Raw genomic sequence first — 21,340 nt, 5'->3', positions numbered from 1 at the left:
CTGACACGGCGTAGCCCTCTAGCCCACACCCGCCACACTCCGAGGCCTTTGCGACGACACAAAAAGGCCTACACGCCCCGAGGCACGTCGATTGCACCCCTAGCCACTTCCTCAACGAGCGTGAACGGCGCACCGGTATCGCCGCCATGGGTCTCTCCAAATCCACGAGGATCATGATCCTCTTGGGCATCGACACGGCCTTTTTCTTTGTAGAGTTGATTGCGGGATATGCAGTGCATTCCCTGGCTCTTGTAGCCGACTCATTCCACATGGTGCGTATATGTGGTCGCACGCGATAGAGCGGATACTGACAGATGCGCAGCTGAACGATGTCATATCACTTCTCGTCGGACTATGGGCAGTCAAAGTTGCCAGCCAGAAAACCAACTCGAAGACATACACATACGGAGTGAGTTGGCACCGTCATCATGCGCGGTACACTTGCTAACAAGACGCAGTGGCAACGCGCCGAAACCCTAGGTGCCCTGATTAACGGCGTCTTCCTCGTCGCGCTATGTCTCTCCATCTTCCTCGAAGCGATTCAGCGCTTCGTCGAACCTCAAGATGTCTCGCATCCCATGATCATCCTTATTGTCGGTTCCTGCGGTCTCCTTTCCAACATTGTCGGCCTCTTCCTCTTCCATGACCACGGTCACGGTCACGGCGGCCATTCGCATTCACACGACGAACATTCACACGCGGAGGAGGGACACTCTCATGGTGCGCATTCTCATGACGACCACGACCACGACCATGCCATTGCGGATGAGAGCAGTAACACCGCCGTCTCTGTGTCTGTAAAGAAGAGCAAGCGTCACAGCCGATCCCAGTCGCGCAACTACGCCACCCTGGACGAAATCTACGTTCACCCCTCTTCTTTCAGAAATAGCATCATTGAGTCGTCTCGCCTGCGCGACGAAGAGGCTGATGACGAAGAAAACGTAGAAGCAGAGGAGGAGCCGACTGAGCGTACTTCGTTGCTTTCCAAGTCTAAGAGACATGGGGCACATGGTCACTCACACTCAAACGGAAAATCCAAGGAGAACCAGCACAAGGATCACAAGCACACCAAGCCTAAACAACAGTCTTCTGGTGGCGGTCATGGCCACTCTCACGCTGATCTCAACATGCGCGGTGTCTTCCTGCACGTCATGGGTGATGCTCTGGGCAACATTGGTGTCATCGCTACTGCCCTGTTCATCTGGCTTACCGACTTCTCATGGAGGATGTATGCTGATCCTGCCGTCTCTCTGCTCATCACCGTGATCATCCTCCTCTCTGCCCTGCCCCTCTGCAAGGCCGCGTCCCGCATCCTGCTCCAGGCCGTTCCTGAGAACATGTCTATTGATGACATCACCGACGACATCAGCGATCTCGACGGTATCGTCTCTTGCCATCACCTGCATGTTTGGCAGCTCTCTGATACCAAGCTCGTTGCCTCTCTCCATGTCCAGGTTGACTTTGACTTCAAGGGTCAGGGCTCTGCACGCTACATGGAACTCGCGCGTCAAATCCGCGAGTGCCTGCATGAATATGGTATCCACTCATCGACTATTCAACCAGAGTTCTGTCTGAATTCCAGCCACGACCACTCGGCGCATGGCTCAGACGATAGCGGCGCGGAGGATGCTGGTCGCAGCAGCAAGAACCCGAGCGTGAGAGGTGCACCTGACGCTTGTCTGCTGGAATGTCCCGAGACCTGCGGAGGAGGAAAGCAGTGTTGTGACCCCGGCACTACCGGACCCAACGGTTGCTCATAGACATGTTGCGTCATTGTTTTTCTGCATTTCCTTTGTATCGCACGCCTGGGCACTGTCTGTATTATAGGATTTGCGTGTCCGGTAGCCCGGGTTTTTCTTTGCGTTATCGATGTTTCTTCATTCTGGTGAGCTGCTTTTCCCAACAAAAGCGTGCGTGGGATTGTTGTGGATGACTGAGGAGTGTTTTAGTATCGGCCTTTACGTGACGAGGAAAGAGGCAGGCATTGTATGAATAGTCCAAGAGAGTAATGAGCCGAGGCGGTTTTCTTACCTCAAGCCGCCCATATGCATTGACCCTCAAGGTTACAGCGTGCCAAGTGCTGCGGAGTGCGCAAAGCGCTGCTGGTTGCAGGCGGGTCGAACCTAGCCACCGAAGCGGGCAGTATCTCCATGACCCTGAGACAAGGCGTTGTGAGTGCCAGGGATGTCCTGATTCCATGTTGTTGGTCCGCCGTGGGCCGCCACTGCTACTATGTATGCATGTATGGACACCCCGTCTACTGACAAGCGCGTCTGCATGCCTTCTAGAATGCTACCGCGTCCCAGGGCAGAACGGGCTTTTGGCGGATAGCCCAGGTAGTTCGCTGGGGAGCATGCTCGGGATTAACACGGGTATGGCGCTTACTACAGGATCAAGGGCGCCACTGACATCTACCATGCCTGTATCTGCAAGTGAGAAAAGCTTGAAGTGCGCCTTCCGTTCTGGGCGTCTTGGCTTCGCGTGACTGTGACGGCATCAGGGTAAGCGAAGGTTGACTTGAACACCACCACGCATGCATGTGGCTTGGAACATCACCATATCTTCCACCATACACAGAGCCACAGATGCAATCTATAGCGGATGGCCTAACATTACCGGGATCGTCAAAGCGTACGGTAAACGGTAGGGCTAACACATTGCATGCCCTTTCCTCGCCTAACTCTCGGTGCTCGTGTGGCCACATCGTCCATGCGATCGGTAGGCAGACCGACTAAATTAGGGTGCAGCTCCACAACGGGAGAAATATCTGGCTGTTCAACGTCTGCCCCGTCGTCTTGGAGAAGCTTATCTCTCGGTGTCCCCCGAAACAATCTTAACAGGCCGAGGTGGTTTGAGTCGGTCCCAGACGCCGGATAGAAGAAGGCGATGGCCATAATCCTCGTCCGCAATCGGCGCGCAAGTGGGTCGGCATAGCAAATTTTCGCACAAGAATGTCATCTGGATGGCAACAGATTCCTGCACTATTGTGGTTCGATCTTTGGCCTCATGGAGGGATGTGCGGTTGGGACTATGAGTTGCCGCTCGCCTCCCCCAATCCGTACATATGTAGGCGGCGGCCTAGGTGGTGTGCGGCCTGGTGACAAGGTGCAGCAACTCTAGCCGCATACCGACACAACTGACGAACCAAACCGAGCGCATTTGTATTCCCTCAATTTCCGGCATGTCGGCACGCCTTGTTGGATGTATGGGATGCCGGCCATTAGTTGGTGTGTCCAAAACACGAGCATGAGAACGTAAGATCGCCAGGTTGGAGCGCCGCTTTCGGCAGGTGCTTGCAGCCATGCTAACACACTGGCGAATCGCTAATTCGCATGCCGAGCGGCGGCGGAGCAGCTAAGCCGCCAAGGGAAGGCTTTGGCAAGCTTTGCACCGGAGCACAGCTTCTATTTGGCTAAGGGTAGAGCTATCAAGACGTTACATCGCCTTGGTAAATTGCTTGTGCGTGGTTACGCCCCACACCGCGACACCAAGAGGCGAAGAGCGACGCGGTCGGTTATAGTAGGACCATTCAGTGGATATCGCGCATGTTGGACGAGGGGGTGGGTTAAATATGGAGGCCACCGTCTTTCTTCTGAACATGCTCCAGGTGGTTTCGGTCCCTTTCTCCCAGGTCACACTTGTTGCTCTTGCCCTGCCTTCCATTGACCTGGTCTTTGGTTGCGATTGAGCTTTGGAATCATGGCGTCCGCTCACGAGACTACCGCGTGAGTTTTACCAGAGTCACTGGATTTGACTCGACTAACCTCACCATAGCGCCGAGGCACTCCAGCACAACCAGCAGGTTGCTGACCAAAACCCCCACGTCTACGGCGCTACCGTAAACGACTCCAACGTCGCCGGCGCGCACGTCTCTCTCGAGAAGCCTCACATTGATGGCTCCGACTCTGCTTCCGTCGTTGTCGAGGAAGATGGCATCGGTGGTGTCAAGCCTACCGCCGAGGATCTTGCTACCCTCCGCAAGGTTGGAGAGCCTCTCCCCAAGAGCGCTTTCCTAGTCGCCATTGTCGAACTTTGTGAGCGCTTCACCTACTATGGCGCCTCTGGTATCTTCCAAAACTACATTGCTCGTCCTCGCAGTGGAGAGCAAGGTCGTGGTGCCCTGGGTATGGGACACCAAGGAGCCACTGGTCTTTCCACCTTCTTCCAGTTCTGGTGCTATGTCACCCCGATTCTTGGTGCCATCATCGCCGATCAATACCTCGGAAAGTACAACACGATTGTCATCTTCTGCTGCGTCTACATTGTCGGACTCATCATCCTTACCTGCACCTCTATCCCTGCTGCGCTCGATAGCGGCGCAGGCCTTGGAGGCTTCATCGTGTCCATTGTTATCATTGGTCTAGGAACTGGAGGTATCAAGTCCAACGTTGCGCCTTTGATTGCCGATCAGTACAAGCGAAGGCAAATGGTCATTGGCCGTGATGACAAGACTGGCGAGCGTGTTATCATTGATCCTGCCATTACCATTCAGAGAATCTACATGGTAAGCTCTCTCGGTCTGTAAAGTTTTGACATTATACTAAACATCTCAGATTTTCTACTGGTGCATCAACGCCGGATCTCTCTCGCTGCTTGCCACGCCTTACATGGAACGCGACATTGACTTCTGGCCCGCATACCTTTTGTGTCTTTGCGTCTTCTTCGTCGGTCTTCTTGTCCTTGTCCTTGGCCGCAAAGTCTACGTTGTCCGCCCTCCTCAGGGCTCCGTCATCACGAATGCGTTCCGCGTAATCTTCATGATGATCAAGAACCGCAACATGAACGCTCCCAAGCCTTCCTTCCAGGCTGGTCTTGGAAGGGATACAAACCTCCGCTGGGACGACCACTTCGTCGAGGAAGTCAAGCGTGCCCTTGTCGCTTGTCAGGTGTTTGCGTTCTACCCAATCTACTGGGTCATTTACGGTAATTTCTCCACAAACTTCGTCACCCAGGCCGGTCAAATGCGCAGCCACGGCATTCCCAACGATTTGATGCAGAACTTTGATCCCATTGCCATCATTGTCTTCCTGCCTCTGGTCGACCAGATACTCATGCCCACTCTCCGCAAATATAAGATCCGCTTCCCTCCGATCAACCGTATCGTCACTGGTTTCTGGATCGCTGCTTTGGCCATGGTTTACGCTTGCGTCATCCAATACTACATCTACCAAGCCGGCCCCTGCTACGGCAAGCCTACCCTTTGCGATGCCGATCTCGTAGACGGCGTACACCAGGGAAACAACATTCACATTGCAGCCCAGACTGGTGCCTACATTCTCATCGGTCTCTCTGAGATTTTCGCCTCAGTCACTGGTCTTGAATATGCTTACACCAAAGCGCCCCCTGGCATGAAGTCATTCGTTCAGTCCATGTACCTCCTTACCAACGCTTTCGGTTCCGCCATCTCCGAGGCGCTGAACCCGCTCCTATACGACCCCGCTATTATGTGGGTGTTTGCTGGTCTCGCCATTGCTGCCGTCATTGCAGGTGCCTTGATTTGGATCATCTTCCACCACCTCAACGACACTGAAGACGAGATGAACCAGCTTGACCAGGACATGGACGAGGACCCGGCTATGCGCAAGAGCAGTGTGAACGGTCAGCACACAATAGATATTGATGAAAAGGCATAGATGGCCTCGGGAAGATGGAGTAATGTTAGCATGACAATAATATGTTGTTTAGATAGTAGCTATGATACCAAAGATGAATACCAATCTTTCTATTTCGAAACTACCAGTTCCTGAAGACGTCTCTGAAACTAACATAGATTGCTGTGTGGCTGATAAAGTCAGGGTAGTCCTTGTAGAAAATAAGGTTTGAGCTGGATGGGTTTATCTGTATTACGTGAAATGGCTTGAGCTTTTTATCGAATCGCAGAGGGACCTGTGTGACTTTGGATATACAAACACTGCATAGCTACACGTTTATGTGTAGAGAACCAACTGTACACTTGAACTAAAGGATACAGTCGATGGGTAGGGCAGGGTGGAGTAGCCCTGTTGCCAAGACATTAACCGAGCCATAGCGCGTATCCGCAAACCCATGTCACTGCAGGTTGAACCACGGATCCACTTTCTTTTACCACTCCAGCTCATGCCTCTGGATAAGTGAACAGCATACGAGCCTTTTGCGTAGTGCAAGTTTCCGCTGTTGCTATACTTATAAATGCTTACGCAGGCAAAGCCTTGACGCCACCCAACTAAGCTTTGCAATTCGATAAATCAGCATCCGGCTAGCTTCCTTTGGCGCGCCGTTTTTCCCTTTAGGCCCCAGCCCCTGTTCCCTGGTCCTCGTGTTTGCGCAACCAGTCTGCACGCGTTGGGAGCTCAATTCACTAGCCCCCTTGGTTCGTATTCTTCCCGTTTGGATGCCGCGTGTTCAAACATATCTCACATATTGGGCGTAGTAACACGAGGGGTGTCTCCGTACTTTACCGCTGACGCTGCTATTTCCAGTTCATACCACTACCCCTTTCAGCCCTGTCAACGTGCACGCCTGTCATATATCGACCCTTCTACCCCAGCGCGCATCCACTCTTTCTTTTTCTACTACACATTCAGCCTTGTAATCGACGCGCCTGCGCCACAATATCAATCTCAACAACAGCCACACCTTGCCGTTGTCGCTAACCGCAGCCATGTCTTCCTCCATGACTACCTCCATGACTACCTCGGCGCCAACCACAACCTATCCCTATTCATACACCACATTCACCAATGCGTCACCGGAGCCCTTCACAACGCCAACGGCCATACCCTCCATGTTCCCATGGGGCGGCCTCCCATCCAGCGCCTGCCCCGCTCCATCCAACGCCCCCTCGTCTGACCCCGACGTGCCCTATATCCGCCCCGACGGCAAGTTCGGCAGCTGCGCAATCAGCAACGTGGAATCCGTCAACGACCACTCCTTCTGGGACATGTACGACTGTTGCAACACGGGCAAAATGACCGCAACCGGCGCCACTCTGCCCTGCACCTCCATTTGCTATGCAAACGAACAGCGCAGTTTCCTCGAGATTGGCGAGTGTCTGAGTAAGAGGAACAAGATTGTCGTGTGTAGTCCGCCTGAGGATCAGAGGGGCGAGCCGAAGAGTTCGGTTTCGGGTGAGAGTAAGAGTTCGAGCAGTGCGAGCGCTACCAAGGCGGATACGACGGTCGTCAGCGCAAGGCCTACGGCGACGGCGGCCCAGGGTGCGGCGAACACGGTTGCGGGTGGGCAGGGTGCGGCGTCCAAGGCTGGTTTGGTGGTGTTTGGCCTCATGGCCTTGTCGTCTGCTGCGGGCATGCTGCTGTAATCGTGGCGATTGATTGAGTGGTACATTTTCTAATAGGCTGTTCAATGTATATAATATCAGTTCCACCGTGGTCAATTTGGCAGGGGGGTTCAAATTCCTTCTTTGTCTGACTACTTGGCTTAATTTTGTAGAAACACTTGAGAAATTGAAGGCATCTCGACATTGCTGAGTTTTTCCCCCCATCTCTTCACCTCACGCACGTGAATACAGTGCCAGGATGGAAAACCCCATCCTAATCTTTGAATGTACATATCCACCTGCCGCCAGTCTGCGGCCTCACCCCGATCATCTTTTGACAACGCGTGAAAGCACAGCGTTTCAACTTCGTCAATCTCGACAATCTTGACACATGGTCGCTTCGCTTTGAGACATCTGTTACAAACCCACATCGCCCCGTTCTACTTGGATTTGTTTTTCCCTCTACCCACGACGTAGCTCAAAATACATGAGTGCTCCTCTGCAGGATAGCCCTTCCACCGTTTCACTTTGGCCGTGTCATCCGAGAAGGAGTTGTAGAACTGGAAAAGGAGGGCCGACGCAAGATGGTCGTCCATCTTGGGCTGTTTCCTCTACCCGGGCTCTTGCCCTCCGCCCTCTATGGGCACCGAAGCATTCGATATGTACCGGGTCTGCTTAGCGGCCATTTGACTGATGTCCATTGATTATGTTTTCACCTCTGGTGGTACTCCGCCTGGGGATGATGTCATGGATGAAAATCGTCGGGAAGGGAAATAACCAAAGTCAATCTCACTGTTAGTCAAGCCAATCGCCCGAGGTATCTGCACTCCCTCTTGGGATCCGGATCGTCTCGAACTATTGTTCTCATCGAGTGTATCCTCCTGAGCTGTCCCGCTCTTTCCATAACCCTCATAGGCTCGTGGCTCTGCGATATTCCTTGGCGACAACGGATTATACTGGCTCCTTTAGTTTGAAGAGGAACCTTGTAGTCTACTGGAGTTGTTATCCAGTTGGATAAGACTGCGCCGTGGTAGCATGGGCGGCGGCATTAATGCGGTATCGTGATTGGAGCGTCCAGTTTCCTGGAATCGACGAGTGAAGTCCGAGGCACCCCCTGATGTAGAGGAAAGGTGTTCAGGGTATGAAGAAAAAGGGACCGCCGTGGTTGACTGCAGCATGCGCGGCACGCTTGGCGAAGATGGCAAAACTGACTGTTGAAGAGTGCCAGACTGTCTCGTCGGACCACGACGAGAAACTGGCGATCCAGACCGATTACCTTGACTAGCAGCGACTGTCTGATTGCTGTCTTGCTGAGAGACAATGGTCTGCCTATGATCAAGCGTAAATGATCGACCACGCTTGGAGTTGTTAAGCAGCGCGGCGAGAGCTGGACGTTTCGGAGAACTTGTTGACGACTCACTGCTTGCGCGGGTTAGATTCTGCGAGCTAGCTTCTCTTGTAGGAGCGACTTACTCTCGAGTCCTGAGCGAAGCATCTCCAAGAGGAGTTGATGGCGGACTTTCGTCCCGCTCCTGCCGGACATCGTCCAAGCACTGAGACACAGTGGCGAACAATTGCTTCACCAGGGTATCGTCTTTATTAGATATTGGGTCCACAATATCTTCATACCTATCCGCTTCCGTAGACTGCAGATAGGCATCCATACGTCTCTTGAGTTCTTTGTCTTCCTCCTCGGTCGCTTTCAAGCTGTCTAAGGCAACCTGTGTGGTTTGTTTCAGAGCCGCAAAGCTCTCATCATGTCGAGAAATTGTGTTTTCCATCTCCTCTCTGAGTCGTTCTCGGTCTTCGCCAAACGCATTGAGCTCCTCCCAGGTGAGGTTTTGGTCGACTTCATCCATGATTGTGGTGACGGAGCGAGACTGGTTTGCTATTATTGTTATTATATACGCACGGACTGTGCGTTTGTTGCTTCTCACTGCTCACTAGGAAAAGGATCGATGGAACCAATTATACGGAAACTAGTGAAAGTGGAAGCTGGCGAAGGAAATTATCGATCATCTACTGATGATACGGATATCGGGTCGAGAATTTTGGGTTTAGGACATATCACTTTCCATTTCTGTATACTTAGGATCTAGAAGGACCTCCAGGGATGATACTAGCACCTAACTGTATCCCATGGAGCTCCAGATCGATGAGACACTACCGTATGTATAAGCTTCATGGTCTCTCCACTGCGTGGTATACAAAAGAAAGCACTTTTGGCCTGTTCAGCAATCTGAAGGCATCAAAAAATATCCTGACTTCGTGTGATCCGAAGAAGGAATAGGGTTAGAGCCACACACGCTCTCGGCCCCACGCAGTGCTCACCAAGAAACCATTGTCTTTGGTAGATGTAGAGGAACTGCTATGGGTCTTGCGTACCACGCATTGAACACATGAAGCACCGCTGTTGTTCTTGACTTCTCAACAAAATTGACAGTGACACTTGCTCTTTGTGGGTGCAGATCGTGTGGGGAGTACAGCCGGCATTGTGGTACGTGGTAAGGATATTACTGAGAAGACCGCTGAAGGCATCGTCGGAAATGGGGCTGGCGTTGCATAATCTTATGAGAGTGATGAGAAGGTCTTTGGCATCGGGGCTGATCGGAGGATCATCGAAAGCATTGGCTTTGGGATTTCACTACCGTGGAGTAGTTCCTATGGCCCTGTCGACTTGTGGATGTGTAGAAAGTGTCGTGACCGACCATCATGCGTCGAGAGCTTGCCGGGTGTTCTTTCCATCACCAGTTCTGAAATCAGAGCCAGACTGACGGAAAGGGCGTGGGGTGGGGTTCAAGCGATGCCTGAAGCTCAGCGTTCCATTAATAAATCTCAAATCGATCATGCAACTCGACTACATGTAGACAGCAATCAGTTTGGTCAAGGCACAGTTCCCAAAGTTCGTTGAGATTTTCTATTTAGTTGACTAACCAGGGGACAAAAGAGACATTGCTAAACAATTCCACATCTATGCCCACTAAAACAACCAGGAGACAAAACGCTCAGTGAACACGACAAGGCTCAGACAGTCTGTATACAGGCCACAAAGTCCTACGTATTCACAGACAACACCGTAAAGCAACATGGAGAGCGCGCTGAGATACGTAGCAAGCTTGAATATGCTATTACTGTATAGACACGAAGTACATTTCTTAATACCCTACACTCCATTGAGCACACTCTGCACACCAACAGTCCCCACATCGTCTCTTCTAGCAATGAAACCCTTCAATTCCTGCGCATCCTGTCCACCTGCAGCCCTCAAACGGTCCCTGAGTGCCTCTGGCCCAATGATAAACAACGTGCTAACATCTGTCAAGACATCCATAGCACCAGGCTCCAGCTCATCACCCGTCGGCCATGCTCGCACCAACTCAACATACTGGTTCATATCCTTCGATACACTTAGACCACCGACTTGTGAAATGGAGAATTTCAACAGGTGTGCTAGGACGAGGGAGCGGAGGCCACGCGCTAGCTCAGCAAGGAAGAGCGAGAGGTTGCGGCCAGACAGGGCGGAGGTGGCCTGAGATGCAACACGTGTAAGGAACGCGGAGACCTCCCGGCAGGCTTGGGTTTCGCTTGTTACCATAAGGTCCTCCTCCTTTGGCCGAAAGTCTGTTTTCTTTTGTTGGGCAAGACATTTGCTGACCCAGTTCAGCGAGGCAGTTATCGTAAGATTCAGGATATTGGAGAGCTTCGCCTCGAGCGTGGTCATTGTCAGATTAATAGACTTTTCAATTTCGCGACGGATGGTAAGGTTGGGGGTGCACAAAGGCAGGAGAATTGTAGTAGTTGTTTGTTGTAGGAGATGCAGCATTGTGGTAATGGTGTGCAGAGAGGGGAGATGGGTGAGATCTGGTGGTGTCTTGGAGTTTTCTTGTGATGCTGCGTGGTCTTGTGCGCTGCATTGATGTTAGTTGACAGGCTCAATCATAATAGAGATGATACTTACGCGTCCAGGGCCGTCTCCAAGTACATCTCACCCATCTGCCGCAGGAGCAAGTTGAGCAATATCTGCACGTCCTTTGGTGTCTCGTTGCCAGGCGACAACTCCAGCCCGCGTCCAACACCTTCTGCCAGCCACTTGAGCATTCGCTTGGCTACTGGCAGTGACAGCCGGCCATCCTCGTCAGTGACCTCGATATCCTTCTTCTCTTGTTGGTCTTCTTTCAGTCCAGCGATACGAAGAAGAGTCGCTTTCTGACTAGCCGGTAGCTCAGTGCTTTCCAGACGCTCCATGTACTTGTCACGAGCGGATGCGGCCAGCTCCTTGCCTCTTTGCGCGAGCGAACCAAAGTATGAGGTAGGCATCTTGCTTCGCCGCGAGTGGTAGATGGTGAATTTGAGAAGCAATGAAGAGTACAGCTCCTCGAGGTTTTTCTTCTCTCGCTCAATGTATTTCTCACCGATAAAGTATGAGGAGAATAATTCCTCCAGCTGTTGGTCGAGCGTAGCCGCAACCGCTGACGTAGCAGGCTCAGGATGCTCTGTTAAACCGTGTGTCTTGAGATCTTCCACGAGCTGGGTGATGTAACTTCTTGAAGCCTGTAGCGAACGCAGGAAAGCAAGCGACGAAAGATCTCCAGCTTTGTCGAGCACCATCTCAAGCCTGGACTGGATAGACTGCTGGAATATGCGTTCCAGGAATTTGATGAGGACTTCTTCATAGTATGGGAACGCTCGCTTGATAATAGCGGATTCTTCCTGGACGACAATCTTAACTTCGTCAATCAAAGACTGAAGCGTCGGTTCCACGCCAGGCGGTTCAGCATCAGGATCTTGGAGGCGATCCCATGTCTCCAAATCTGTACCAAGATCCTCACCGCTTAACTGCATGCGGTCGATGAAGAACGAATGTTGGTTGACATAAGTCCCGATGACACTGGCACCGTCATTGAAGCCTTTGAGAGCGATGGCGCAGTCACGCATCCCAGGGTAGTTGGGACGCGCGTAGCATTCCTGGAACTTGCTGAGAAGGTCCTGCTCCAAGTTCTCAAGGAATTTCTCAATGACCTCCTTGGTGTTGTGTCTCGGCTGGTGTGTCGTCCTGCGCTTCATCCCATTCGGTATATCGCCGTTGACTCGTTGACTGCCGTCTGGATCAAGGCGTGTGCTGATGCGCAGAAGCTGGCGCGCGATTTCAGCACATCGTACGATATCACCGTTCTTCCGCTGGTCTTCTAGAATCATGAGTTCGCCTCGTTCGCTGACCTCCTGCCAGCACTCAATCAGGAACTTTGCATCGAGAGCCCTCTTCCGCTGGCGATCGAGCTCTTCGAGTCGCTCGCCTATGCGCATGGCAACGTTGCCGCCCGTATCTGATCCTCCATCATCGTTTCCGTTCAGCGAGTTGTCCAGCCTCTGAAATCTATCCATGGCCTGTTCCAGCCGCCTCCCTAGGGACTCGACATTTTGGTTGTGTTGGAGTTCTGCCCGCCGGACGGCTCCAGAGAGGTCTGTCTCCTTCTCCTCGAGGTCCTCGGATAGACTGTTGAGGCTCCTCAGGGCATGTTCAAAGGTTCGGATAAGCGGCTTTGGGTCGAACGTCTGCTGCCCGCCAGCGCCCCCGGATCGTCGTGTCGCAGGTACAGCGGCCTGAGAAAGGTCTTCGATAAAATCCTTGACTAGAAAGTCTTTGCTCTGCGTGAGTCAGTACAGGAAAGACCAAAGTGCTGGGTGGCAGCTTACGGCGAACTTCTCTAGGGTGAACTGCGGTATGCGTATGGAAGTCCTCGAGGTCTGGTGGGTGAGTATAGAAGCGCTATCGGAGCTGACGCGTTGCATGATTGTGAGCAAGGCACAGGCCGGAGTTCAAGGCTAGGTATCATTCAAGTGGTATGTAAAGCAGGTGTGTGTATCGTTGCTACCCAGCGAGCCAATGCCGCCTGAACTGGCTTGGGGCTGAGGTTGCTGGTACTGTCGCAAAGCATCAAGCTGCACAAGGCTTCTACCAGATCATGTCTTGGGATGGTGCTTGCGATAATCGTGAGAAAGCATTCCCGGTCCAGGGTGTATGTGCACCTGGTAGTAGTAGAGACGAGTGAAGTCGCGACTGTGGCTTGTCGCACCCCACGCCTCGGTCCCTGGCGCATTGCAGAAGCGCCCGCCGAATCAAACCACGGGCAACCCCATGCGCTATGATGCCATTGCACCCTTCGACTGTTGTACACAGATGCCTGAATTAGAGCCGCAATTGCTGAACAGCCTCACATCACTTGCGAAAGCTTCCGCGTAATAGCGCCACCGCGCAGGGCGGAGCACGGTAACATGCGCGTATACGCCTTGGCTGACGCTCGGAAGAGACGGCGCCACACGTATGCACATGCACCAGCCTCACAGGGATATTTCATGTATCATACATCTGCCCACCCCCCAACCATGGCCAGTTAACGCGAGCATTGACTCTTCTTTTTTATACTTATCAGCTTTTGTCCTGATTTCACGTGTGTAGCCATCGACAGTCCGGCTCGTCCTGTACCCCTTTGCTCAGCACGTCGTCCGCAATGGCTGCTGTCACCGGTCTATCATCCAAACAGGAGTCGGCTTTCCGGCGCAAGGAGCTTTCTGTCCAGGAACGCGAGGAACTGCTCAAGCCTTTTCTTCCTACCGACATTTCGGATAGTGATACGCAGGCGCAAAAGAAGAAGGCCCTCCGTGAACGCCGTCAACGCGCATCCCAACCACATCACCGCAAACCTCTCATCGGCCCGTTCAAAGCACTACTCCACCTCACCGTCTACCATGTTGTCGCTCTACTCTTCAGCATCTTCTTCCGCTTTCGACGTGCCTACCGGCTTGTACGGGGAAAAGTCATCTCGCTCCTGAAATATCATCATCGAACGCCAGAGTTCATAGCGCACGACGTGAAGGACCTGGAGAAGCTACCAAAGCACCTGAGTGTGATTGTGGAATACCAAGAGGATGATGGAAGTCAGGGAAACGCTGGTCTGGAAGGTCTCGTAAACGATGTCTGCGAGATAGCGGCTTGGGCAGCAAGTGCTGGAATTCCTTTTCTCAGTATCTACGAGCGAACTGGTAAGCTAGCAAAATCCACAGATACGTGTAAAGAGGCTGTTCAAGTGCTAACAGCGAAACAGGCGTCCTCAAGAACTACCTGCCCCAAACCCACGCCAGTATCTGGAACACGCTCGAAGCTTACTTTGGCCCACAACGCAAGCCCACCCTCTCCCTCCGCGCACCACATCTGAGCTCCTACTCACCACCCGACACGCCCCCTCAGTCGGCTGAGCCAAATGATCCGAACCTCAAGGAAGAACGCCAGCATCTCACTGTACTCCTCTTGTCGGAGCATGATGGCCGAGATACCATTGTCGATTTGACTCGCACCCTGGCCGAAATGGCGCAAAAGGGTGACGTGCGACAAGAGCAGATCAACATGGATTTGATCGATGCACAGCTAAACGACCACGTCTCCAGCGAGCCAGATCTGCTGATCCTGTTCAGTCCAACCGTTCAATTGAAGGGCTACCCACCATGGCAGCTGAGGTTGACCGAGATCTTGTAAGTTAATTCGCTTGTCGCTTTTGTGTGAGAACAGCACTAACATTTCCTCCCAGTCACTTGCCAGACAACAAGGGCGTCAACTATCAAGTCTTCCTCCGAGCCCTGTACAATTTCGCTAAGGTCGAGATGCGCCTCGGAAGGTAGCGGGTGGATATGGTTTTCGAGTCCCTTTGTGCATAATAGAATACCCAATTTGATTATTTTCGCAATTCATCATTTCGTTTTCCAGTTTGCACTTGAAAGTAGACCGCAAAAGTCGTCAAAATCATCATTCACAACTCATGTCACACATCTTGTACAAAAGAACATATGTGGAGGTATCTCGAATCTGATGGATGGTAATCTACACCATATCCTCATGCTCGCCGTCGTCTTTTTGTGTACGTCATAGCCATCGAGAGTAAATGCACCTAACACCTGTATTCGTTGTAGGTCGTCATGTACATTGTCCGCCCCACTAAAGAACCCATGCAACCATAACCCAGTCGTTTACTTGAGAGGAATGAAACGGGAAGAGTGAGTGGCACCAATACCGGGCCTTCCGTGCTTGACTGGCCTGTATGAAATGGAGAACTCTGCGAGGTAGTGGCCGACCATCTCGGGCTTGATTTCGACCTGGTTGAACTCCTTTCCGGAGTAGACACCGATAACGCTGCCAATCATCTCGGGGACAACGATCATGTCACGGAGGTGGGTCTTGACGAGGTCGGGCTTCTCGTTGGGGCGGGCCTCCTCTGCGCAACGTTAGCCATCTTCTCCTGTCCATCAAGCCGACTGTGCTCCTTACGCTTGGACTTCCTAAGCTTCTTGATGAGACCCATGGGCTTGCGCTTGAGACCGCGGTTGAACCTGCGGCGGGCGCGGGCGTGGACGAGGTCACGGAGCTCCTCAGAGCCGAGGTCGAGGAGCCTGCATCGCAATCAGAATACCGCTATCATTTATGTCGATCCCCAGCGTAGGGGAGTATCGAGGGAATCGGAAACGTACTGGTCAAGGTCGACACCGCGGTAAGAGAACTTGCGGAACGCCCTCTTGGCCTTGAGGGCTGTTCATCTCGTTAGCCATGTTCTGCCATCAATATGCCCATCTGTCGCTGCGGATGCGGGGGAGAGGCTTGGGAATGGGACAGGAATGCGTACCAGCTGCGGCCTCGGGATCGTAGTCAGCGTCAGCCATGTTTGCGGTTGTCGAAGTAGCTGATGGGGGGAACTTCGTTGGGTCGTGGGTTGTCGGTCGTTCAATTATCGATGGGCAAAGGGAATTTCGAGGTGTTGCCTGCCTCGCTTAAGCGAGCCGTTAGCGTGCCACTACGTCCATGCGCAGCTGGACCAACACCAACATCACTATGTTCACACTTGCAACGAATAGTAAACCTTGACCGAATTGTCGCGTAGTTTTGTGAGGCAGTATTGTGTGCCAATCATGCAAACAAGATCTTGCTCTCCAAAAGGTGGGCTATAACCAGCGCTGCAGCTTTCATCAAAGACAATATTTGAACTAGTCAAAAGTGACTGCCCGAGATCACTTCAGCAGTCAGATCGTCTTCAGGCACTATGTTACTCACATGCTAATCTATTTGTAGAATTGAACACTTGAATAGTAAACATTTACAACTTCAACTCTCACTCTCAAGGTATACATTAGTGTAAGATGCACAGACACATGGTCACATTGAAGGAAGTCACAATGTCGACATAAATTGAGGGTGCATGGCTTCATTGTGGGTATCTCAGCAGGCAGCTATGAAAGCATTGCCGCACAATCTTTCTCCATATCCCATCCATCGCGCGCTCGACACGCCCCAAATGCTCGGACTCGTTGCGCATGATTCTCGTGATTTTTGAGAAATTGGCCAGATCATACATCGTAAACAGAGATGGATTGGCGACACGCTTAGTCGAAGAGACCGAAACCCATGTCCTCGTCAGACTCCTCCTTCTCCTCCTCCTTGGCGGCGGGAGCCTCCTCGGCGGCAGCGGCACCGCCAGCGGCAGCACCACCAGCAGCGGCAGCAGCGCCACCACCGGAGCCACCAGAGGGAACGGAAGCGAGCTTCTCGGATCCAGAGGCGATGAGCTCGTTGATGTCCTTGCCCTCAAGCTCGGAGATCAGCTTGTTGAGGCGCTCGTCATCGGCCTCAATACCAACGGCGCTGAGGACGGACTAAATTCCATTAGAATTCCAATTGAAAAAAGACTTCGTAAGCCACCATACCTTGACATCTTCGGCGGAAGGCGAGGTGTTACCACCAAGGCCGAGGAGGAGGTATGCAGCGAGGTGCTTCATTGTGATGGTAAATTGGTGGTTTCGGTGGAAAGGAACAGGAGTTCAATCGATTTAACCTGCGCCTGTCAGTATTATGTCGCTGAGCGCAAACAACAGTAAGTACGCACCGCTTGTGGCCGGAGACTGAATCTACAAGTTCTCGCTGTGGTTGTCGAAAAGAAAAAGTTCCTGGTCCTAGAATATTGACTCAAGGTGGGATCTCGCTACCCAAGCCATTCCGCAGTCGGACTAGCGTAAGATGACCGTATCATCACGTGAAGGCTGACTAGGCGCAAAGCCAAGGTATAAAACAGGCCCGTCTGCGCCGTCGCTGTCCGCTCATTCTCTGGCCGTCCATTCTAATCCACCGGTCCCGTGCGCCTCGCCTTCTCTCTGCGCGCGCGACCACCCTCCGCCGACTATCACTACCGGCGATTTTTACTAGGAAAGCATGTACAACTTGCCCTCCAATCGAATCGACGAGCGGTAACACTGAGTCAAACGCTTATCAGTTGCCTACCATGAGCGTGAGCTGCAACAGACTGCCCGGGACACCACCCGTGTACTGACCGTGTCTTCCAGTCACTCAAAGACATTATGTCGATAATCGACCCAAGCGCGAGGGCCGCAGCAACAGCATCAAAGCAAGGTCCGCTTGGCACTGCCCCTAAACCAGCGTCGCGACCGGTTGGAGGGGCGAACGGCGCATCCCAAGCACCCCAGTTGAAGCGAAAGGCATCGGGTCCCGTTGAGAATGGACAGACAAAGGTGCAGAGAAAAGAGGCGGTTGGCGGAATAGCACAGGCAAATGGCGCGGTTCGTGCCACGTCGTCACCTGCCACGTCCAGACCTTCGTCTACGCCTACCACGTCTGTCCCTTACCGCGGAACCGCTGCGCCCTCGTCTTCGAAAACAGCAAACCCACCTGTTCGAAAGCCTCTCCAGTCATCAAACGCACCCGCTGCTACAACAAAGGCCCCGGCGCCTGCTCCCAAGCCTGCTCCGGCAGCCACCGGCCCCGCCCCCGCTTCCGCCTCGAATGCCGCACCTAAGAAAGGATATCTGGCCATGCTCCAGAAGGCCAAAGAGAAGGATGCCAGCAAACCCGTAGCACCGCCGATCAAACATGAGCCTACTAAAATCTTGACGCGGAAGGAACGGCTGGCGCTCAAGGCAGAAGCAGGAGTAAAAGGCAAGAAGCCTGTTGCTGGACTGCTGTCAAAGCCTGCGGATCCCAAGGCAGATCCCAAGGCGGATCCCTCCAAAGAGAAGAAGAAGGTCGACGTCGGCTATCAAGGCACTGCACGGCCGGCTCGGAAGCCTGTTGAAGTTGGCTACAAAGGCACCGCTCGTCCCTCTAGTGCACCTGTAACGTCGAGCCGCAACGGCACGCCAGCTGCGAAACCCAAACCCAACCCAACCAAGGGCCGCTATGACGGATATGCAGACTGGGATGACCTTGACGACATGGAAGACGACGAAGAAGGGGACTATGACTCCGACGGCTCTTCGGCCATGGAAGGGGGCATATGGGATGTGGAAGAGGAAGAGCAGTTGGCACTCAAGGCTGCCAAGAAGGAGGATGCTGAGGCTTTGGCAGAAGAGAACAGGCTCAAGAAGGAAAAAGAGGAGCGAAAGAAGAAGCTGGCAGCGATGGCAGCCAAAGCAAAAAGAAAATATTAAGGATCTTCGGCGTTACGGTTCACGATTCCACGGCATGGGGGCGTTTTACCTGCATTGTTGCGATTGCATAGCCATGGAGCGGATCTCTTTTACCATGGCGCATTCACGATTGTTACATACCCCGAACAACGATCCTGTCTTCATAGTACGTGGCTCAGATGAAGAGACTACACATAGTTTATATTTGCAAGCGATAACAGTTGGTAATACAACCTGCAGTTTCGGTTCGACATCACTTCTTACCTGCAAGTGCTCTTAGTGCTTATTAATGGTCTTCGAATGTTCATTTCTCTTTGCTTTACGGCTCCCACGTTGTGACACATCAACGTGAATGGGTTCAAACGCTTCCGTGGTCAATCACGTCCACGCGATTGTCTTTGGAAGCAGAATTCTGTGCCAGCGCAGGCACAAACGGCGCTTGTTCACAATTGACCACAGGGCAATGTCAAACAACGCATCATGGATTCTTGTCAAACACCTAGATTCATACTTCTAGCCTGTTCAAAGCTTCCAGCATCCGTAACACCAAGTTGTTTTTCGCCATAGCAGAAGAAATGACAACACTCTGTCAGCGACTAGCACATCCATTCCGGCGCCCTATCCACTATTATACGATTGCAGAGCCCCCTCTTACGCCCGAGCAGCTTCGGGGGCAACAGGAGAAGGAGAAGCAAAGAATATTGGACAGGATTGAAAATGATCTGGACGATGGTCGGGTGGGGCCAAGAGGAAGTAATTCTTCAGACAGCCTTCCCGTGATCATCGACAGAGGCCCCTACAGGGGGTGTTTATATCCAAAAGATCAACTATATTTCAACAGTGTCATGCTAGCAGCGGATTCAGAGCCCAAATATGCTGGCCCACCTGATGGGGAGCTGAGGCAAGAGACTCACAAGACCCCAACTCAGCGTCCAAATGGTAACAATGATAAGGGCCCCTCGGCACAACCCGTGCCTAGCGAATGGATGGCCACTTTGAGGAATGAAAAGGATCAAAAAGAATGGGAAGGACGAAATAGCATCAATCTCACACCAGCGCGTGCTAAGCCTTCGAGTAATATACCGCCCCAGAGAGCGCCATCGCCGCCTCGAGGACCGATCACACCCGGCACACAGGAGTGGGACAGGTTCATGGACTTCCCATTAGATAATCCCTACCACATATATTATAACGATGACCGTAAGCAGTCTGATGAGGATCTTGCCGCTTCGAATGCCCCGATCTTATCAAAACCAACAGTTGTGACCGAACCACAGGTCCCTTTGTGGTCCCATAACATTCATGCTCGTTCAGAAGCTCAGTTGGGATGTCCTGTACCGCCGATTCCGACAAGTATCCCAGTAAAACCGCTCGATATCCCATCGATCCAACCTGAACCGACGCAATCACTGACATGGAAATCAGCATTGAAGAGTATTCTGTCCCACTGGGGAGTCGACCCTGCGACGAGAGCTTCGGTTAGGGAAAGGACGCAGTGTAGCTCTACTATTCGAAGATCAGAATGCCAAGAGACGCCTCTTCTTACCCCTGCGGACATCGGTCTTGTGCCCAATTTCAGCTACCCAATCGCTGCAAGTGCATTTTATGACCGCATTGATGCGGCACGGACACCTCGAGCACGATCACCCCAGGAGAAAGAGCAGCGACAAGAAGAGTTGTTGCCAAATGGTGTTCACTCTGAGCACCATAGTCATGAAAGCTCAAATGACACACTCTATCGTGACCCATTTCCTTCGAACTGGCCTTTACAAGGAGGGCAGGGTAGAGAACATGTTGCATTGACGAATGGTGTTCCGCCAGGATATTACCCATCATCAAGCTCTAGTAGCTCCAGCAATACTATCCCTGACCCTCGTCCGCGCTCTCCGTTTCCTCCCAATCTAGTATCAGAACAGGTATCTGCGTTGCTCCGTTCCCTCCTCACATCGCCAGAGCTCGAGCTACACTATCAGATAGTCCATGAGACAGCGCCTGTAGGTACTTTATCGCAATCTGGACTCGAGACACATGCACAGCTCATCAAGAAACTCACCGCCACGGTCTATGGGCTCCAAGACTGCATTACCGGACTAGAGGACAACCTCGTGCCGCAACTCAGCATATATCTCCAGCAAAAGGACCGCGAGATTGATGATCTGGATGTCGACATATCGCAGCTCAGAAATGAAATCAGTGAGCTGAGGCGAACTGTAGATTTCAGTGCCAGGATTCTGAGCCAATGTCGAGATCGCGAATGGGAGGTCTGGCGCACATTACTTGACATTCAACGAAAGCGTGAAGAAAGGCGTAGTTCTCTCTCACGTGTCTTCTCCAGATCAAGATCGGGTACGGTGCAACATGCTGAGGTGGCTAACCTTAATGCACAACTCAATGCAGCACAGGCTGTAGCTTCCGGAAATGCGGACAGGGGCGTTCTCAAGAAAAAGGAACTCGATGCTCTTCTACTCATGGCAAAGCAGAATGTTGGAATAATTGAAGAGGACATGAAAGAAATGGCGGAGATGGTGCAAGCGTATCTGATGAGGAATGGGGATGCTGAAAAGGAGGAGGAGTAAATGAGAGAACGTGAGAAGGATTTTGGATGGGCTGATGGATTGTAGATGACTA

At 52.4% G+C, this 21,340-nt stretch overlaps 10 protein-coding genes across 10 annotated transcripts; 6 read left to right on the top strand and 4 right to left on the bottom strand.

The window, feature by feature from the left end:
* Positions 1–146: 146 nt before the first annotated feature.
* COCVIDRAFT_13130 (hypothetical protein) lies at positions 147–1,760 on the top strand (the record flags this gene model as incomplete). The annotated part of the gene is made up of 3 exons (XM_014704500.1): positions 147–272; positions 323–409; positions 459–1,760. 3 exons carry the CDS (start codon positions 147–149, stop codon positions 1,758–1,760), a joined length of 1,515 nt encoding a protein of 504 aa, XP_014559986.1.
* Positions 1,761–3,699: 1,939 nt separating this feature from the next.
* COCVIDRAFT_13129 (hypothetical protein) lies at positions 3,700–5,633 on the top strand (the record flags this gene model as incomplete). The annotated part of the gene is made up of 3 exons (XM_014704499.1): positions 3,700–3,725; positions 3,775–4,504; positions 4,554–5,633. The coding sequence occupies 3 exons, from the start codon at positions 3,700–3,702 to the stop codon at positions 5,631–5,633; spliced, it is 1,836 nt and encodes a 611-aa protein (XP_014559985.1).
* Positions 5,634–6,640: 1,007 nt separating this feature from the next.
* Positions 6,641–7,297, top strand: COCVIDRAFT_13128 (hypothetical protein; the record flags this gene model as incomplete). Its single annotated transcript, XM_014704498.1, has 1 exon — positions 6,641–7,297. The coding sequence occupies one exon, from the start codon at positions 6,641–6,643 to the stop codon at positions 7,295–7,297; it is 657 nt and encodes a 218-aa protein (XP_014559984.1).
* Positions 7,298–8,220: 923 nt separating this feature from the next.
* On the bottom strand, positions 8,221–9,114 carry COCVIDRAFT_23724 (hypothetical protein; the record flags this gene model as incomplete). Its single annotated transcript, XM_014704525.1, has 2 exons — positions 8,221–8,674; positions 8,729–9,114. The coding sequence occupies 2 exons, from the start codon at positions 9,112–9,114 to the stop codon at positions 8,221–8,223; spliced, it is 840 nt and encodes a 279-aa protein (XP_014560011.1).
* A 1,304-nt stretch (positions 9,115–10,418) lies between these two features.
* COCVIDRAFT_34819 (hypothetical protein) lies at positions 10,419–13,045 on the bottom strand (the record flags this gene model as incomplete). Its single annotated transcript, XM_014704578.1, has 3 exons — positions 10,419–11,163; positions 11,214–12,901; positions 12,950–13,045. The coding sequence occupies 3 exons, from the start codon at positions 13,043–13,045 to the stop codon at positions 10,419–10,421; spliced, it is 2,529 nt and encodes an 842-aa protein (XP_014560064.1).
* Positions 13,046–13,764: 719 nt separating this feature from the next.
* COCVIDRAFT_23722 (hypothetical protein) lies at positions 13,765–14,929 on the top strand (the record flags this gene model as incomplete). Its single annotated transcript, XM_014704524.1, has 3 exons — positions 13,765–14,296; positions 14,359–14,782; positions 14,839–14,929. 3 exons carry the CDS (start codon positions 13,765–13,767, stop codon positions 14,927–14,929), a joined length of 1,047 nt encoding a protein of 348 aa, XP_014560010.1.
* A 345-nt stretch (positions 14,930–15,274) lies between these two features.
* Positions 15,275–15,961, bottom strand: COCVIDRAFT_90143 (hypothetical protein; the record flags this gene model as incomplete). The annotated part of the gene is made up of 4 exons (XM_014704577.1): positions 15,275–15,519; positions 15,573–15,694; positions 15,773–15,830; positions 15,925–15,961. 4 exons carry the CDS (start codon positions 15,959–15,961, stop codon positions 15,275–15,277), a joined length of 462 nt encoding a protein of 153 aa, XP_014560063.1.
* A 717-nt stretch (positions 15,962–16,678) lies between these two features.
* On the bottom strand, positions 16,679–17,071 carry COCVIDRAFT_13123 (hypothetical protein; the record flags this gene model as incomplete). Its single annotated transcript, XM_014704497.1, has 2 exons — positions 16,679–16,948; positions 17,000–17,071. The coding sequence occupies 2 exons, from the start codon at positions 17,069–17,071 to the stop codon at positions 16,679–16,681; spliced, it is 342 nt and encodes a 113-aa protein (XP_014559983.1).
* A 461-nt stretch (positions 17,072–17,532) lies between these two features.
* Positions 17,533–18,733, top strand: COCVIDRAFT_90245 (hypothetical protein; the record flags this gene model as incomplete). The annotated part of the gene is made up of 2 exons (XM_014704576.1): positions 17,533–17,577; positions 17,633–18,733. Coding segments are annotated over 2 exons (1,146 nt in total), but the record flags the coding sequence as incomplete, so codon positions are not given.
* A 554-nt stretch (positions 18,734–19,287) lies between these two features.
* COCVIDRAFT_90134 (hypothetical protein) lies at positions 19,288–21,288 on the top strand (the record flags this gene model as incomplete). The annotated part of the gene is made up of 1 exon (XM_014704575.1): positions 19,288–21,288. One exon carries the CDS (start codon positions 19,288–19,290, stop codon positions 21,286–21,288), a length of 2,001 nt encoding a protein of 666 aa, XP_014560061.1.
* Positions 21,289–21,340: the final 52 nt, after the last annotated feature.

The sequence above is a fragment of the Bipolaris victoriae genome (genome assembly GCF_000527765.1).
Source record: "Bipolaris victoriae FI3 unplaced genomic scaffold scaffold_14, whole genome shotgun sequence".
Taxonomy (NCBI): Eukaryota; Fungi; Ascomycota; class Dothideomycetes; order Pleosporales; family Pleosporaceae; genus Bipolaris; species Bipolaris victoriae.
The sequence above is the reverse complement of the archived record's forward strand: the minus strand, read 5'-3'. Positions and strand labels throughout refer to the sequence as shown.